The 18,993-nt window shown below is 37.3% G+C and overlaps 3 protein-coding genes and 1 long non-coding RNA gene across 7 annotated transcripts in view; 2 read left to right on the top strand and 2 right to left on the bottom strand.

Moving 5' to 3' along the window:
- Positions 1–17: 17 nt before the first annotated feature.
- OSGEPL1 (O-sialoglycoprotein endopeptidase like 1) lies at positions 18–6,997 on the top strand. Of its 3 annotated transcripts, XM_065840316.2 has the most exons (8): positions 18–383; positions 1,006–1,393; positions 2,297–2,501; positions 2,585–2,733; positions 3,227–3,357; positions 3,500–3,571; positions 4,677–4,773; positions 5,554–6,997. In XM_065840316.2, the coding sequence occupies exons 1-7, from the start codon at positions 172–174 to the stop codon at positions 4,768–4,770; spliced, it is 1,251 nt and encodes a 416-aa protein (XP_065696388.1). In that variant the 5' UTR covers positions 18–171; the 3' UTR covers positions 4,771–4,773; positions 5,554–6,997. The 3 variants fall into 3 exon arrangements, with proteins under 3 accessions (XP_065696388.1, XP_065696386.1, XP_065696390.1); XM_065840314.2 differs by having other exon boundaries at positions 19–383; positions 4,677–6,997; XM_065840318.2 differs by having other exon boundaries at positions 306–383; positions 1,011–1,393; positions 4,677–6,997.
- A 3,679-nt stretch (positions 6,998–10,676) lies between these two features.
- Positions 10,677–15,368, bottom strand: ASNSD1 (asparagine synthetase domain containing 1). The gene is made up of 3 exons (XM_065840313.2): positions 13,890–15,368; positions 12,102–12,283; positions 10,677–11,006 (listed from the first exon to the last, which is right to left on the bottom strand). The coding sequence occupies exons 1-3, from the start codon at positions 15,366–15,368 to the stop codon at positions 10,748–10,750; spliced, it is 1,920 nt and encodes a 639-aa protein (XP_065696385.1). The 3' UTR covers positions 10,677–10,747.
- Positions 15,322–17,544, bottom strand: ASDURF (ASNSD1 upstream open reading frame). The gene is made up of 4 exons (XM_065840326.2): positions 17,383–17,544; positions 16,985–17,038; positions 16,364–16,439; positions 15,322–15,461 (listed from the first exon to the last, which is right to left on the bottom strand). The coding sequence occupies exons 1-4, from the start codon at positions 17,458–17,460 to the stop codon at positions 15,391–15,393; spliced, it is 279 nt and encodes a 92-aa protein (XP_065696398.1). The 5' UTR covers positions 17,461–17,544; the 3' UTR covers positions 15,322–15,390.
- Positions 17,545–17,596: 52 nt separating this feature from the next.
- Positions 17,597–18,993, top strand: part of LOC139828436 (uncharacterized) — a 92,307-nt gene continuing 90,910 nt past the window's right edge. Inside the window, exon 1 of one of the 2 annotated variants that reach the window (XR_011740015.1) lies at positions 17,597–17,920. This is a non-coding gene — a long non-coding RNA (uncharacterized lncRNA). The remainder of the gene's footprint in view (positions 17,921–18,993) is intronic. The other variant, XR_011740014.1, reaches the window with a different exon arrangement.

The raw sequence follows: 18,993 nt of genomic DNA, 5'->3' as shown, positions 1-18,993 counted from the left end.
GCAGCTGCTGCTCGCTCCGCTCCGCGCCTGCGCGCCCGCGGCCCCGCCCCGGAGCCGCTGCTGTCCCGGCCGGGCGGAAGGAGCTGGGGCGGGCCCGGAGCCGCGGGCCTGCCAGCGAACCTGCACCCGAACTGAGGGTCTTTTCTAGACATAACTACCTGATTTTGAACAATGAACAGCGTTGCCAAAAGCCTTCTGAAATCAGTGAAACACGGCCGAGCTGCGTGGCTGAGAAGCAGCTCGGCTCTCTCTGGGAAACAGCATCTTGGGAAACTAGTCCTGGGAATAGAGACGAGTTGTGATGACACCGGCGCTGCTGTGGTGGACGATGCCGGCAACATTCTGGGAGAAGCGCTGCACTCTCAGAAGAAAGTCCACTTACAGTAAGAATATACTTCTCTCGGGCTTTCACCTTACTAATGATTTTATTGTTATTTTTGTAATATCATCAGTATAAAAATCTCCATGAAACTAAGTAAGAAGTGGGTAGGTATAACGAGCAATCTCTTGGGCCACACCATATCCCGCTTGAGATACTACTAAGGGTGAGGAAAGAAATGCTGTGCATTTAATAGTTTCCTCCAGTATTTTTTTTCAAACAGAGACAGATTACTTATCTAGCTTGAATTAAAGATGAAGTCATTATTACTGTTAAAACCACCAAATGCTTCGATTTTTTTTAAGGGAAAATCAAATATAGACATTAGCAGCTAAGTCCATGAACTGACAAGTGAGGGGTTGTGAATATCAAGTTACAGACATTATCTTGGAACAGCGTTGAGATACTTCTATGTGTATGTGTACCAAAAAAAGGGCAAGTTACATCTCTTTCTGACCTCCCAGTGATAATTATGTTCTCTTCAGTGCAGAGATGCCCTTTACATGGCATTTGAGAATGTACTAAGGAAACAGGCAGGATAGGACAAGGTTAAGAGGTGTTTAAAACCTATTTTTATCCCGTTCAATCTATTACGAAATACAAATGTAATTCTTTGTTTTTACTAGAGCAGGTGGAATAATTCCTGTGGTGGCACAGCAGCTTCACAGAGAAAATATTGAGCGAGTTGTAAAAGAGGCGCTTCACGTCAGTGGAGTTTCGGTACATGAACTTGCAGCTATCGCAACTACGGTAAAGCCAGGACTTGCGCTAAGCCTGGGAGTGGGCCTGCAGTACAGCCTGAACCTGGTGAAGGAGTACCAAAAGCCATTCATCCCCATCCACCACATGGAGGCTCACGCACTGACCGTCAGACTCACCCATCCTGTGGAATTTCCCTTCTTAGTTCTTTTACTCTCTGGAGGTCACTGCATCTTGGCAGTAGCACAAGGGGTTTCAGATTTCCTTCTGCTTGGACAGTCCCTGGATATAGCACCAGGGGACATGCTGGATAAGGTAATATTTCCTTACATAAGTGATTTTAAGTGGTTTTATTTCTTTTTATTGTAGTCATACTACATAATGGTAGTAGTATTATCAGCCTGAGGACAGCAATACAGTGCAATATGATCTTTACTTAAATTTTTCTTTTGTCTATTTTGAAATACCATAGATTTAAGACACAAGAGGCTGTTAAAAGTCTATGCATACTATCAATTGCAACACACGTAAATTAATTACACTTTTAGAAAACAGATGACATAACCAAAACTGGTATTGGAAGTTCAGTTGACATTCATTAAACAAGTTGCATCAATTTCAGAAGGCTGATAGTGATATTTTAGAGGATGCTGTTAGGTTTAAGACAATACATACTAAAACATTTCTTAATGTGTGTATTTTTTGGTGTGTTTTGGGGTTTTTTTTTGTACAGTTTGAAAAGCCTGGTTTGGCTTTCAGTTTTCTGGATCACTGAGTACAATCTGCAGCATTGGTCACTTGCAGCTTTGTTCTCAAACACAAGCAGAATTTTTAAACAGTATTTACGTGTAATGAAAAGTGGGGAGCAGAGTCAGAAAGAGGATTGTTGAAAGCTGAAAACAACTTTGTTCCTGTTTATCTGGTAATACAGTATGGCAGTCTGTGTGTATTCCCTATAGCATAAAAATTGGGCAATTAATGTTTCCTGCAAAAATTCCTTGACCCTCACATTTGCCCATATTGTTCTAGAATTGCATTTCTTGAAAAAAAAATGCAGCTGGCATGTGTCTTGTTCTTATTGTGCTGTGTTAATAATTTCACGTTGGATTGGATTTTGTGGTGTCTAATTTGACTCCATGGACTACAATACAGTGATGCAGTTACAGAAAGAATTAATTTAGCTCTCTGTTCTAAGTCTGTTGTTTATTATCTCCTTAGGTAGCCAGAAGACTGTCTTTAAGAAAGCATGTGGAGTGCCACAGCATGGCTGGCGGGAAAGCAATAGAGCACTTGGCTCAGTCGGGAAACCGGCACCAGCACATGTTCAGACTTCCCTTGCAACAGTATCGGAACTGTGATTTTTCTTTTTCTGGACTTCAGTGCCTTGTCAATAAAGCCATTATACAAAAAGAAAAAGAAGAAGGTATTTTTAAACAAAGTCAGATCTAAACTGTGTTTTTGATGACCTATTCTCAGGAAAACCCATTTGACCGTACATTTTTATAGGTATTCAAGAAGGTGAGATCCTATCCTGTGTTAAGGATATTGCTGCTGCTGTACAGCATGCAGTGGCTGTTCACATTATCCAGCGGACATACCGAGCTATGCTGTTCTGCATAAAAAATAGCATATTATCATCAAAAAATGCTACTTTGGTGGGTACACATTTTTTTTCCTTTTCGTATTTGACTGTATAGCATTATTTGAAGATGCAGATGCCTTGTTGTACTTTGTCCCTTGACAGGTGAGGAAGATGTCAGTATTAGAGATTATTGTAAATATTTATATGACGATTAATCCTGGTATTTTAACAAAGTCTTTCATAGTTCAGATTTAAGATAGAAAGAAATGTTTCTACCATCTAATTTGACCTTCCATGAAAATTTAGGCCACATAATTTGACCTAGTGCTCCCCAGTGCTTGACAGCTGTTCTAGTTCTGAAATGCTTTTATTCAGACATCTCTTTTATCGTACTCTTTTCTTAAATGTTTTCATCTTCAAAGATATGTTTTAGTCTTCAAATGTGTTATTTATTGCTGTCTTCAGAATTTCATCCAATAACCTTTTTGTAAAGAGGATGTTAGTTGAGTGTGACCCATCAGTACTTAGGGGTAACTTTTTTTTTTTCTGTTGGAAACTGCTGTCAGGTCGTATCAGGAGGAGTCGCAAGTAATCAGTATATACGAAAAGGTCTACAGACTTTGGCAGATGTAAATGATTTTGCTTTTCTGTGTCCTCCTCCAAGACTCTGCACTGATAATGGCGTTATGATTGCGTGGTGAGTTGTTTTGTCTTCGCATGTGTTTCTATACATTCTAAGTTGCATCAGAGTCAAGAACTTCTGTTGGTGGTGACTGAACCGCACACACATGTTCAGATAGTTATGACATCGATTTTTACATAATTGCTTTCTTGCTCAGGAATGGTATTGAACGGTTACGTGCAGGACTTGGCGTTTTACACAGTACTGATGGCATCCGCTATGAACCAAAGTAAGTGACTCAATTTCTTTGCAGTCTTGTTCTTCGCTTTTCACTATGACCAATGAAAGTGGAGGGAGGCATAGACTAAAAATGAGTTGCAGAGGCTGATGAGAAGTGTCTTTGTGGTGCATATAGGCTTCAAAAGTTAGCAGCACTTCCTTTTCAATCAAGTTGTGAAATAGAAATTATTGTGTCTGACATTTGTGTTTGTTTGGCTCAGAAACTTAAACTACCATATATAATGGCAGTTCTATGTGTTTTCCTATCACCATTATGGTGTGGAACAACTGGAGCAAGTTAAGCTGTAATACGCTCCCTCTAGCTGCTCAGTCACTGTAGACAAAAATCAAAATGCTCCCAGTCAAACTGTGTTCATAATGACGAATCAATTTAAAAAAAGAAATTGACATGTAACATCTGCTAATACTGGGGTTTTTTTATTGACAATACTGTTTTTTTTTGTTTGTTTGTAAGGACTTATTAGATAACACTTGTTCTATGGATTTAAGTAGATCCTGGGCTTAAGGCCAAACAAAATCGTAGTATTTCCAAAGTATCATCTGGTCTTAAACTTGAAATTTTTTTCAGGTTTTTCCCATTTCCAGGAAAACAGACTTGGAAGGTCTGAAGACAAAAAAAATGTTTCTATACCTTCCACATGAAAAATAATAAAATACTCTTCTTCAAAAATAACTTACTTTATATATCTCAGTGAATAAAACACCAAGCTTTATTTGCTGTGTGTAGACTACGCAAAGAGATGGAGTGAACTTCTAGTGTGTCTTGCATTCACCAGTGAGATGTGAAATGAATCATCAGCTAAAATCAGAATCTAACTAAAACAACGTCCCCAAAAGATGGCTTTGAAATCACAACTGTGTTTCCTGAGTTTGGAACAGCTACAAATTAAAAAAAAAACAACTCTGTAAATGTAAAGATATTTCTAGGTGCAGCTTCAGATGAACCATTTTAAAGGTCACACAGTCCAACAGTGAAGGGAATCTGCAAAAATACTGTGACTCCTGTGCTCATTGTAAAATGGGTCTCTGAATCTGCATGATGTGACAATAATGTTATTTATTTTTAACAAATACATCATTTTATTACTTCCTAGAGCTCCACTTGGAATTGATATTTCAAAAAGAGTTGAAGAAGATTCCATCAAGGTGCCAAAGCTAAAAAAGAAGATACGATGGTTGGCATCTTAACAAGTAACTTAGTAAATGAAATTATAAATCGTTCAATAAAACCTGTTATATTTACTGACGGTATTTGGTTTACAAGTGTTGGAAATCACCTGCCAGAGAATGCTCTGTGGTATCACCAAAACAATTCCATTTACTGTTCCACAAATGTCTAAGAGTTCTAGGTATTAAAATGATAACCAAAAAACATCAAAACTGCACTTGCTAATAAATATAAACGTACTCAAATGATAATATTTCCATTGTTTACACTTCATAACTTATAAGGTTTATATATTTATAATACATACCAGACATAATGAAAAATGGGTTATTTGACCTTGCCTTTTGATAATCAGTATAATACACTTTTACGTTGTTATTCATTGCAATGGTATTTACTGGAATAAATACTTAAAAGTATTAAGCACCTCTTCATTCTGGATGACAAGAAGAGTTTTCTAATTCATAATGCATATGTTCAAAATTGCCTCCATTTAAATGCAAACAAATTGCCTTTTTTTTTTTTTATAACCCAAGGGCAAGATGTAGCAAATCAACAAGGTATGTACCTTATTTTTTTTTGCCAATAAATTTTTGAAAGGTTAAATTTCGCCATTGAAGAAAAAAAAATTGGAAGAGTAAATAGTATTTGCATTTTGATACGTAGCATTTCTTGAGTCTCATTTTCATGGGATTTCAGCTACAAATAATTTATCTTTTAGTAGTTTATCTGCATCATTAAGTAGCTTATCTTTTTGGTAAAATAGTACGCTATTTAATAAACTTAACTGTCACATTTCACAGACCCTGCCCAGCAGTATCTGTACACATCTGGCTCACTGATTTCAACGTAGATGAAAGACTGAAATTTGTGAAACTAACAGTAAGCAAAACCTTTTTTCCTCCATATTATACCTCATCTGACAATTATGCTGGTGTTTAGTGCTGGTCATACCTTTCCTGGGGTCAAGAAGCCAGTCAGCCTTGCTACTCAGAAGTATCTCCCTGCCTGCAAACTCTCTGAACATTGAGGATGAAATCGCTAATAAAATCCAACACAGATTTCCCACTGGGGCAACTGGAGGTCGAGTGGTGCCAGTATGTCCCATGCCCCTCAAGACTACCCTTGTTTGGACCAGAAACCTCCTTGCATGCTACTAAAAATACAATTAACAGATCACTGTTATGTTTCTCTCATATCCATTATGTGTTTGAGTCTATACAGCAAATATTATTATATTTTTTAATTAAAAATACCTAAAGCTTTTCCAAAAGAAGCACATGGAAGCAATGCCCCAAGTTATTATATAAAAGATTTTCTGAAATATTTAAGTGGCGATACCTTGTAACAAGGAATTGGAAATGTTGTCATGACAAATTTCTGGTCTCAATAAAACATACAAAACAGATTACAGTTGATAAATCTGTGCTTAATATGTAGTTATTGATGGCCTTTAGATAAACTGTGATTATAGAGCACACAAGGTCTTGAAAGGTTTGCTTCACTGTCTCCTTCTGTACTTTTTAAAAATTCTGGCTGAAAACTGAAGGCACAGAAGCAAGCAGTGAAATTGCAGCTTATACCGTTTTGAAAGCAGCTGCTAACTTCTGAAAACCTACTTACAAATACGATCATCTTTGGTTTAAAAAAAAAATAACAAAATTCAGTAGACTTGTACACTTAAAGACAATGAAATATAAAATGCCAACTAGAAATAATAAGGTAGATTTCTGGAACTATAATGGAATCAAATTTAATATGAATCAACTATATAGTGCTGAAAGAGGCATGTATTTGGTCTTTATTGTAGGAATAACACGTAAGAGACAAGAAATACAAGGTTGGGTTTTCTTACTGCAGTAAGAGACCGACTAAAACAATGAAGGTGATACACTGAGGAACTCCCAGTCTATTAAAATGTGTTATAAAACCAGTGTTCAGTTGTTCTTCATTGCAGGAGGGATTAAAGTATTTGGCTTAATTTGCAGAAAAGGCTTAAAAAATTGTTAGGAAAAGCTTTCAGTTTTAAGGAAGGGAAGTAATGGAGTGTGTTACCTATTGAAATGGATTGCTCAGTCACTGCATGCTAGGTATTAAATACTTCATTCTTCACTCAAATCAAGGATGTAAACGAGATGACCTCTGGCGATCCCTGCAGCCCTACACTGCCATAATGTTCACAATATATATGCCTTGTCCTCACTGCATATTAACCTTCTGGATATTATTAAAACCTATAGAATGCAATCATTTTGTATCATTTTAGGAGTCATTTTGGTTTTTAAGTATATTCAGTAGCTGCAACAGTCAAATAGTTATTAAGTTTTAAATGTGAAAATAATTCCATCTTGAAAGTCTATCTCCATGAACTACGTTTAAATAAGTTTTAAAGCTGTCAGTACAGTTGAAAACATTTACTTAGAATTTAATATATCATCTATAGCAAGATGAACAGTTTTCTTATATGAAATAATACAACCACTGTCTCCTATAGGACATTTTTAAGTTTTACAGGGCTCAGATAAGGGAAGAAAAAATCCCTCAACCAGTCTCTGCTTGTTTACAATTTAAACCTTAGTTTTATAATGCTTTTGTAAGAATATTTTCACATGCTTGAATTTAAAGCATCGAAAAAACACAAGTTGCTATTTTGATGAACAATGCTGGTTTTTATTTTTTCTACAGAACTTTTGTTCCACTATTTCCAGAAAAAGTAACTGCATTATACAAAATAAATGGTTGCACAATGTTTAGCCAGCAACCCTATATGTTGCTAGCAACTGTACTACATGTACAGAACTTTAACTCCTATTTGATAGTATTGTTTAATCTGTTAAAAACAAACTGCAATCAAAATACATTTTCTCTCTTAAGCTATGAAAATCTTTATTCTTCTCAAGCTTTCATTGTACACTTAGCAATTTCAGTTAAGTAAAAGGATATCTGAAATCAGAAAAGACATATTATTTCCAAGTCGATACTATGGTACCTATATTACTGTGCACATCCCTTACCTCTTACAGTTGAATTCCATGACTGGAATGGGGTAACGTTCCCTACCTGGCATATCCATGTCAAACACATGAGCCTTACAGCCCGATGCATGACAGGCAGCCTGAGAAAACAGTTCCTAAGTCAGCAGTAAGAATTATTTACATCAATACCCAGCTGCTACATCAATACAGCGACCCACAGAATTGTGGCTTCATCAAGCTTTACCAATGCTCAGCCAACATGGAAGCTGAAGCACAATTTTGATTTCATTTCACATTTAAAAGTGTTCTGCCTCTTTACAGGGATCCTTTGCACACCTCGTGGCAAATTAAACCTCATGAAAATGAGAAGCATCCCTCAGGGAATAGTTTATACCTTCTGAGGTGAATCTGTTTTGATGATTCCTCAGACTGCTATTGTGCCAGCTAGAAACATCACCTAAAGGGGATGCATTTTTTAGGGCAACGCCGTCCTTATGATTAAGGTATCTTGTGCCAGCTTGTACAGCTCAGTATCAGCAAATGTTCTTACAGCACTTTCCTTTGGAAAAATAAGTACTAAACTGGAGCAAACTTGTTTATTCTTTATCTCTGATGCCAACTTCAGTGTCTTACAATGTCTTCTCATACTTCATTAGCTATAAAGACATACATTTGCATGTATTACACAACAGACAGCAAACTAGAATCGTGACCTTTAATGAAATATCCTTTACTGACAGAGTACCAACTGTGTTCCCTCATGGACATTAAAATACTCATTCTGTGCATATTTAAAATGTTGACATTTGAAATTTAGTCCAAAAAACCCCTCAAAACAGTCATAGTTCTTTTTCAGTTTTAACTCCACAAGATATAAAAAAAAATGAGTTTGCTTTTTTGGTTAGTTTGTTGGTTTTTTTTAGAAGTAGCAATATGACAACCGCTTAAAACTCTAAGGTTATTTTAGTATTTAATATATAAAAGAGATAAACATATAAAAATCTGTAAGATGTGATATCTAGAGGATATAAAAATATCAATGTCAGATTTGAATTTAAAGAAATCCATAAATTTACAGTTTTCTTTTCTAGCATACAGCTGAAAACATTTACTTAAATTTGAGATTCCCATCTTCTTTTTAAACCCAAATAATATGGAATCAGAGTTCATTAACCTGAGGTACTCTAGATCCCTGCAGATAGCTATGATTTTTTCCAATTGTTTCTTCAGAAGCTTTTGCTCAAGAGCCAACCTCTGCTGCAGTCTGATATGTTGTTTATCTTAATACTATAGTTGCCTGCCATAAAAATGTGTTTGTACCACTTAAATGTAAGCATTATTCTTCAGTTTTAAAAATTTATTTGTCAGATCCACTTTGCTGTTGCATATATAAGCTGAAGGTATTTTTATCAATACACTGAGAAATATATGTTAATTAGAAAGAAGATTCTTTTGTCTCTAACAAGGCAAGGCAACTAATTTTAAACCATAATTATACAAGCATGGCAAATAATATAAATAAAACTATGTAAAATATTAAAAAAATATATATGCACACATCTTTAGAGATCATGTATTTTAAAGAATTCAGAAGCTTGGAGCTCTTGTCATTCTCAGAGAATACTTTGGAGTACTGAGGACTTTTGGAAAGCTGACGACTTAAACACCACAGTGGGAGCTATGCTCTTTCAGATATGTGTTGATTTACAGTATTTCAAATCAACTTATAATTTTGCATGAGATCAAATGATCTGTACTTTCTTGAGTAATAATCCCAGCTTCTAGGCATGCCACATATGAACTTGTCCTGGGTTTGTTAAAAAACAAGTTTCTCTTTTAGTGAATTTTGCCTGTCAGCTAAAGTCTTCATATTAGCTGCATTTTCCTAGAGAACCAGACACATGTTTTGGTAAACCTAGCAATGGAATGCAAATTTATTGATAAGCACAGATGGACATCTCACAAGAGGGGCAACGAGAAACTGGTGACCAAGAAACTGACCAACCTGTGTATAACATTCCATTCATGTGAATACTTCATATAAAAGTGGGAGATCACGAGGATCTTGTCCCTTTTCCTTCCCTTTTTCCTCATGGCTGACATTAGGAGAGGACCTTGCTGGTTGTCCCTACGAACTGAGGCCTAGTGACAGACTGAATCCAGCTCCGGTTGGCTACAGAGTCTAATCCAGGACTTTGGGTGCTGGCTCTGCAGTTGCTGAGACTTTCAAGATTGGTTTTGTATATTTTGTATTATTTTCTCTATTCTTATTAGTAGCATTAGTAAAACATCCTTAATTTTTCCAACTCTCTTCTCTCTGTCCTTCTTTCCCTCCTGATCGCCTGTCCTGAGTGGGAAGGGGGGAGAGGGAGGGGCAAAAGGGGGAAGTGGGGGGAGAGGAGGTTAACAATACATCTGCCAAGGTTTGATTGTCACCCCACAATCTAAACCCTCGACAGAACTACATGCAATAGTAGGTATTTTTTAAATAGAAGTGTTTAGTACTTGCCTCCTGAACAAAAACTCAAGAAGTATTTCCATCTGTTTGGGTTTTCCCCATCGGTATCAATATTAAATTCAGAAAACCCAAAGAACCCAACACATTTCTCTTTGGGCATATATGCCCCAAACTTCTGCCATGTAATCAACACTGATCAGAATTTGTCCCATTTTTCTATCAATGTAAGCTGGAGGGAGTTGACAAGAATTGTTGTGATGATAATTTGCATCTGAACTGATGGAAGGTTTAAACAGCAAATTCCAACAAGGGTCTGTTTCTCAAGTGATTAAAGGGCAAGCAAGATACGTGGAGGGCAGATCTCCGAGAGGCAACAAGGCCCGAGATCCTCGGCGTGTTTTGGCTCTTCCAACCCAAGCCAGCTCCTCACCATGCCCTCCCTTCTAAAGCCATCACCTGAACCCTCTTTACAAGTGTGTAAATAAACAGACCATTCTAAGAAAATTCCAAAGATTTATTTCATTTGCATATAGGATAAATGCAACATCTCAAGATGTAGCTTTATCATTCATCTACTGAAAGTAACTTCAGTCTGCTGCAAGTGTCAGATGCTTTTTCACTGTTGCTCTCTAGTTTTGCAATCCGAGATCCAAACTGTACAGCCCTTTTTGGCAAAATGGTCGAGGCTGTAAGGCCAAGCTCCTTGGCTGCAAGGCGAAGAATCAATTTCTCACCAATTCCTCGAGGTAAAGTCAAGTCAGCTTTTTCTGAGATGGGCAGAGAATTGAGGAATGATACAACATCTTCGTCAAGAAAAGGAAACCTAAAGGAAAGATAAAAGATTTTAAAACTTCATACAAATAGTCTTGGTCCTCCCCTTTACCACATATGAAGACTTCAGGGTCTGTGTCAGTTCCTAACTATAGGTATACCTTAAATGTTAGTGTCACAGCACTGAAGCAAGTCTCCAAAGCAGTTACACTGTCTTGGAGAAAGAAAACTCAGACGGCTGGAAGTTTTCAAAACTCAAGCAAAGAAAAAAATAAGCATCAGAAGTGTTTGGTTTATACAAAACAAAATTTTTAAAAAATACAATGGAAGAGCAAGACAAATTTTAAAGTAACACTTCTCCAGACAACTTCTAAGTATTTAAAGATACTGTGTGAAGCTACACTGTATAGGGGGGGAAAAAATATTTACACAACAAATTCTGACAACATTCTGAATTCCAAGCATTCATACCTAATCACAAACATGATTAACAACATTACCTGTTCACCACTGCAACTGCTAAACTGATAATGTGCAACTAAGCACAGATTTGGAAAAACACTGGCACAAAGATCATATCAAAAGACCTTTCATGTACCTGAGTATTCTCTGCTACTGGACAACAGCTAAGGATTTTTTTGCAGGTTGGTGGTAGCAAGAGAGAAAGAAAGCACAAATTAAATGATTCTTTAACTATTCTGACTTAACAACCAGGAAATGCAGTGATACTGATCATGCCTCTATTGCATAGACAGAAATACATGGCTTCTATGTTACATTGTCATTTCCAAAGTAATTTCCTAGGTGACCACATCAGAACACTTCAAAGTTGTGCTGAAGACTGTCATGTAAAATGTTAAGATGAACCTGATTTTGACAATTTCAACATGTGCTGCTGCTGCTTAAAACTTCCAGATGGAAGTCTAATGTTCAAGTTGCTAAATTTCCTTAAGTACCTCTTCCACGGTATTACAGAGCACTTTTTAAAAAACAAAAAACCCCACAACACAGTACACATTAACAAAACTGCAACAGAACTTACAAGACAATAAAATGCGTAGAAGTTTCAAACAAGCTTTCTGTTGGAGTGTTAAAAGCAGACTCTAACCAGCAAAACCAGTTCTGCTTCATGTTAAAACAATAATACCTGGCTTCTTTTCCATGATCACCAATAATCCTGTCATCTCTACCAAGATTTCTAGAAGAAATGCGATCCAACTCCATTTCAAGTTCTTTATTCAGCCCTTCTAAGCCATATTTTTTGAAGGAAACACGATGTCGAGAATATCCAGCAAGCTGTTCATCTGCTCCAATTCCTGTAAGCACAACCTAAGAAAACAATAAATATTTTTTAATATCTGTGCAAGCTAATTATATGTAACATCTCTTAAATGTTTAACTACATCTTAAGGAGAATAATAAACATCTTCTAAATATATTAACAATCATGACGGGATGTGCATTACACATTTATGGAGCCTGACAATAAAGTGACTAGCAACTTGAAGTAGGTTCACTATCAGACCTAAAGTACACACAAACATTTCTACCAAGGCAAGGAAAAAACAGGAAAATAATGTTGTGTGCATCACAAATACACCAGTATTTTTGAAGAATGTCTTTGATAGTTTATATTGCAATAAACAGTATTTGTTAAGCACCAGCCTTTATTTAAAAAAAAAAAAACAAAAAAAACAAAAAACAACATTGCCACATATAACGCAGTATGTCAGAAATTCTAAATAGTCACCTGAATATTCATCTGGATTATTACTAATTTACCAGCTACTGTGTTAATAACAACTGCATTACACAAAATAAAAATGTGTCTTATTGTCTGTCTACTCAATTTTAAGTACATAAAATGTTATCCAGGGAAAACCAATACTACACTTGGTCCATTACTGTGCCTTCAACTGCAATTCGCTATAAAAGTGGAAGTCTCTTAACAGTCAAGTCTGTTTTACTAATTTGACACCAGCTAGCAGTCAACTGATTTTTTTACCTGTGCACACTAGTAAGTAACTGATGGGAGAATGACAATTTCACTTCACTCATGTTTCATTAACTCATTACCCACTTCTACATATTCTGGACCTAAGATGAATTTGCATGTTTTGCAAATCTGAGATCCTTAAGTAGATCAGTCACATACATCAACTGTGTTCCACAGCTGTCATTTTTATACAAACTATTGCGTTTGTTGGGGTTTTTTTGGTGGTGCTGGTTTTTGTGTTTTTAACATGTAGCAATTAGTAGAAAAGTAATAGAAGCCTCAAAAAGCAAAGGCAGCAGTGAACTGAAAATTCCTGAAATTAAATGGTTTATTCTTCTCTACACAAATTATCAGGAATTGGGAAGTGAGTAATAAGAATCAAATTCCCGATAAAATAATCTAATTACTAAAAAGATTTTACTTCACATTACATACTACTTTTTGTAGTTCTGTCATTCAGACTCTATAATTACAAAAGATTCCAAGTAGTCATCTTTTCTGCCATTATTAATTGTGATTTTGTCACACTGTGTGCCTAAGTAACAAGCTAGTAATTTTACAGTAGTTGAGATGCTGGCACAAAACAACATTACTTACCATTTCATTAATGTTTATCTCTAAATTTGTTAACCTATTGTATAGCAGTTACCCACTACTGCAGTTGGAACACCAAAAGTGATAATGATTGTCATTATTTTTTTCCTAATCACACTGTTGCTCATTCAAGCTTAATGAAAAGCCATACACATTAAATGACAAAAGAACGGAATGCAGTTTTTAACTCCAGAATTACACAAAGATTATCAGTAGAGATCTATTCTATATTCTGCAACTGAATTTCAGAAGCCTTATCAATATTAAAGACTCCTGACAATTTCCGAAACAACAGAACTGCTTTAACATTCACAGGTCAAGCATAATGCACAAAACAATCAGTACCTTTGCAGGACTTCTATATGGTTTCAGTTCTCCCTGGTTAATAAAACCTTCTCCTCTGGAAGCAAACCAAATTGCACAGCCAATGCTGTCATCCAAGACTGTATCCAGTGGATAAATTAAGTGCTTAATGCGCTGTTGCCTCATTTTTTTCAGTTCGTCTCGTGTAACATTAATTTCCACAAAGTTCCAAGTTCTTGAAGGGTTAATGGCTTCTAATTCTTTCAGTCCTGCCCTACCAGTGATTCTGTCAGGAACAGCAAAGCAAGATAAATAAGTAACAGTTTTAGCATCAAGATCTTTACAACTTTCTTGAGGACAAAGCAAATCCAGCTGTACTTCCTGGTTGGCATGTTCTTTATTGGTACGCTTTTGCTTAGCTTGTTCTTTTATCAAGAAAGCTACATTGAGAAGATCAATTGGTTCCCCTACAGGCACATGTTTATCAGCAAGAGCTGCAATAACCATCGAATCAATGCCACCAGAAAAGAGCACTGCAATGTGTGCTTTCCTATTAGACGTGCTTGGAACTTCTCTTGTTTTCTGATATTCATCTCTAAAGAGAGATAAAACCCGTCTCTTCACCGCTTCATTTAAAACATCAATAAACTGATGGACTGTTGTTTTCTTGGATTCTTCTGCAAGAAATCCTTGAAGGGTTTCTACAGAAACCATATGGGTAACATTGCTAATATTAGTGCCTGGACATTCACCTGAAACTTCAGCAATTGTTTTATTTAAGGGGATAACTGGTGCTCTGAGACATAGTTTTGATTCATTCATCATGAGAGGTACGTGGTTCGGTAAGTCTTTCGAAACTTGATCCACGACTTCAATGAATATTTCTTCTACTGCTTTCTCTGTGCAGCTGTGCTTCCATGGAAACAATGTTAAAGACAAAGATTTAGTTGTTGCACAAGCTTTGAGATCAATTTTGAAAATTCCAGATGCTGGGACTTCCTGCCATTGTTTACTTGGCTCAGAATAAACACTTACAGATGTGAGACAGAAAGCACTGCCAACCTCATTATTGGATTGCCAAAGCAAACTACGACGACCAAAATAATCTCTACCAAACCATAAACTGTGTCTAGATGCTTGATAATAAATAAAAGACCACGGACCCCGAAGTGATGAAAAGAGTGACAAAATGTCTGCTTCACTACTGCATAATGCAAGACGATGAAACATCACTGCAGTGTCATTCTCTAGATCTCCTACATGCACTCCATTGAAAATTTCTCCATTCCAAAGAAAAATATTGTTATTGGCATCTTCCAGAGGCTGAGGAGTCATCAGTCCCCTCACGTGAAGTACATGGCCAGAAAACAGACACTCGTAAGAGAGATCAGACGCAGTTTTTATCAACTGTTGGCTACTGTCTGGTCCTCTTCTTCTAAGACAGCAGAGTATGTCTTCATTAAAGAAATCATGAATAGCAATCTGGCTACTCAAAGTAACGATGCAACAAATACCACACATTGCGCCTTGGAATTCAGGTGGACTATTTCTTTATTTTAGTCTTTTCTGAATTTTCCATCTCCTGATGTGCCTTCTTTAATTCATCTAAAGTATCTGTGCAAGAAAAAAAACCATTAACAATCAATTTCATAAACTGGCAAGTTTATGAGTGGCTTTACAAGTAGATAAGCTTAAGAGTATGTCTAAGAAATTAGTAACTCCAGCCATTTGTTCAATTAAAGAGACAAACATGAAATGCTAGGTAACAAAAGTGCTATAGTAGTGATGCAACAAAAGTATAGCCCACTGTAGCTTAATCCTCTTTAATTATACAAAGATTAATTTTTGTTTTCCTCCCAAAGAAAGCCACGCTACATGTGTAAGAATTAGGGGAATGGCCAACTATTGTGTATATAATTGGTACAATTAACACATTTGTAATAATAAGAAAAGTGAACTATCAGTTAGAATGTCAGCACTATTAACTCAAAGAAAATGAAAGTAGAAATTTTCATTCCAGAAATTTATACTTCTAAATTTATATACATTTCTAATGTTTGTTCGATTATCAACTCTTTATCATCCATTCTCCTATCTTCATAATCCCACAGATCCATTCTTTCAACTATGTGAAGATGTCTAGCTTAGCCTTCAGTTTAAATTGTCATTATTTTCCTCCTACTCATCCCATGTAACTTTTAGACTTCATTTTTTTTTAAAGGGATAAAGTGCTATACAGGTTCCCAAAGGGCATGGAGAACAGTGACTCCTCTGTGAGGCAGACGTTCTCACTCTTCCTATATCTTCAGCACTTGCTCTTTTATCACATCTATCTATTAAGTGGAAACACTTTCAAATTTATCCAACCCAGAAAAACAAGCATGTCTGAAGTCTACTTTGCATTTGATATACAGCTGCTGGTTTTTCATTTTGATATACCTTTGAAATCATTAACAGCTACAGAGGCAGCTTTTAAATAATTAACTGTCTGATCAACTTTTATACTGCAAACTTACTTTTGCATTGAGATAGTGTTTCAGTTCGGTCTACAAGGAAGAATATGTTGCTATTGGGTTGTTGCCTATAAACTTTCTGTAAAACAAAACCAACACTGCATTAAATCAAAGCAACCAACTCTGGCAACCACACTGCAACAGAGCTGATGTACGTCCACCAAGACAGTCCTTAACATTTATGCCAGAAGGGTAAGTTCTGCCCTGACAACACCAACATTTTAATGTCGTACCATCAAAAACATTTCATGATCAACCTGTAACTATTCTGTATTTCTCTTTTCCTCCTACATGAGGGATCACATTCTATTTTAAAACACGTAGACATGAAAAGTAAGAATACTTAATAAAGTCCTCTGATCAACTTAAACGTCTAAACAAAATAACTCAGATAAAACATAAAAAGGCAAAAAGACCCAACAATGTACTGTGCTACACCGCACAACTGTACAGTCATTTGGAGGACAAATTATTCTGAGACCAACAGACCACATCTGTACAAAAATCTGTATTAAAAAAAATTAAAGACAGCATGCTCTGATTTTGTTGCCTCCCTTGTCTCTTCTATACTAATTTCTCTGATGGTAAAATGAAATAGCCAAAAGGAAATTTGTAAATACTTACCCGGTTCTTCTTCAAATTAGAAAGCTCATCAACTACAACCTTCTGCTCTTTAATCTGAAAGACAAAAGACACACTTCATTTTAATTATTAAAAACAAGCCACTGTTTTACAATCCTGGAGATGAACACTTTGACACGAGCTAACAGCAACACTGACATGCCCTCGTTATACGACAGAAGGCCCAGACGAACCCTACAACGAAAACCCGCATCAACAGGGGCCTCGGCTTCCTCTTAGGGCTCGCCCTCCTGCATACCCGAGGCCACACGCCACAGGCTTCGCGGGGCCGTTCCCCCCCGGCAGCGCGGCCCGGGATGAGCCTCAGCCCGCCCCTCACCGCCAACAGCATCACGGGGATACAGGGGGCCGCGTCCCAGCAGCAAGCCGCCCCAGTTCACCTTCCGGCTCAGCTCGTCCTTGTGGCGCAGCTTCGCGCTGTCCCCTCCCTCCTCCTGCCGCGGCGGCCGGCCCGACATAGCCCCACGCGCACGAAGCCCTCACTGCGCCAACGGCAGCAGCTGCGCGCGCCACCTCCCAACCGCCGTGAGCCTGCGCACATCACCCGGCGGGGAGCGTGTGCGCATGCGTGCGGCAGGGCCAGGCGGAGCGCCAATCAGCGGGCGTAACTAGGCACGCTGAGGCGGTAGGCGCAGTTGTCGGTGAAGGCCGAGGGACCAGCTCTGCCCGGCACTTCCGCCGTCTGTCACGGGCGCTGCGAGACGGTTCCTAGGAGAGCGGCCGCCTGCTCTGCCAGGGCATTGGCAAGGCCGAAGTGAATAGACTGTTTGGCATGAGCGCTGGACACGGCCTTGTGAAGGGTAAAAAAAAAGTGAAAAAGAAGCGCTTTGCCCTGGAACTGTTTGGTGTGGCGGTTACCGGGCGGTAACGGGAGTCAGGCAGCTTGCTGTGAAATACCTTGCAGCAGTTTATTTAAAGGTATTCCAGAGGAGATATAGATTATATAATATTTACAGACATTAAGGTTGTTTGTTTTCCTCTTTGGTAGGTTCATCTTAATATTTCTCTGCCTCATCCATTTTACTATAGATACATTGCGGTGACACATCTGTTTTCCTGTCTTTCTAAATATATCAGGGAAGTTGTTTAAGTGGCAGAATAATGACAACACAAGGGCAGATGATATTATCATGACTTGCTGTCATAAATTTAGGCAGAGAAATAGTAAAAGGAGCCAATGACTATGATAAGAAGCTTTTGAAAACGTCTTCCAGTAACACCAATGAGGAACAAAAAAGATACAGTATGTTTTACTTATGAAAGGAATTACGTCCTCTGATCACTGAGTTAATTGGTGAATTAATTGCATGTTGGAGGAAAACAGACACCTGCTGATTTAATAGAAAATAGATCAAATATTTATTAATGAGTATGAATATCATAGTAATATATTAATGAGTAATTGGTATCATTGTGGAGTTTGGGTAAGACTTTCTCCAGGTGGTTGATGTAAGAACATTACAGTTGTTTGGTCTTGTATTATCCCTTTCCCTCTTTTTAAATATTGTGTGTGATTACTCTAAAGACTGAAGAGCCTTTCCAAACTTATAGACTACTACTGCTAACTCAGTTGGGGTAGAAATCTCATAAAATCCTACAAGTCCTTATGCTACTGACTGCACTGCAAGTATTGTGCAAGACTTCCTGAATTATTTGAAGTATTTGCTACTTTAATAAGTGAGGTAGGAGGGTTGACTCTTGCTGTTTTGTGGCTCAAATAATTATGTGTGTTATGTATTTTGATAACACTTATGAGTATATGAGCTTATGAGTAAGATTACACCTTGTTTTGGTGGTATCTGTGAGCTTGGCTGGAATGTATGTGGTGTTAATTGGAAGTTTTGGCAGTAGTGTAGGGAGAATAAGGATTTTGACTCCTAGTAGAAGCATGAAAAAAGACAATTTGGCTATAAGAATATTAAACAATACAGTAATTTGCAAATGTTATGTTTATTTACCTTTAACAGAAAGAGAGGTTACAGTTTCATAAA

The sequence above is a fragment of the Patagioenas fasciata genome, chromosome 7 (genome assembly GCF_037038585.1).
Source record: "Patagioenas fasciata isolate bPatFas1 chromosome 7, bPatFas1.hap1, whole genome shotgun sequence".
NCBI lineage: Eukaryota > Metazoa > Chordata > Aves > Columbiformes > Columbidae > Patagioenas > Patagioenas fasciata.
This window is presented reverse-complemented; position numbering and strand designations above follow the sequence as displayed.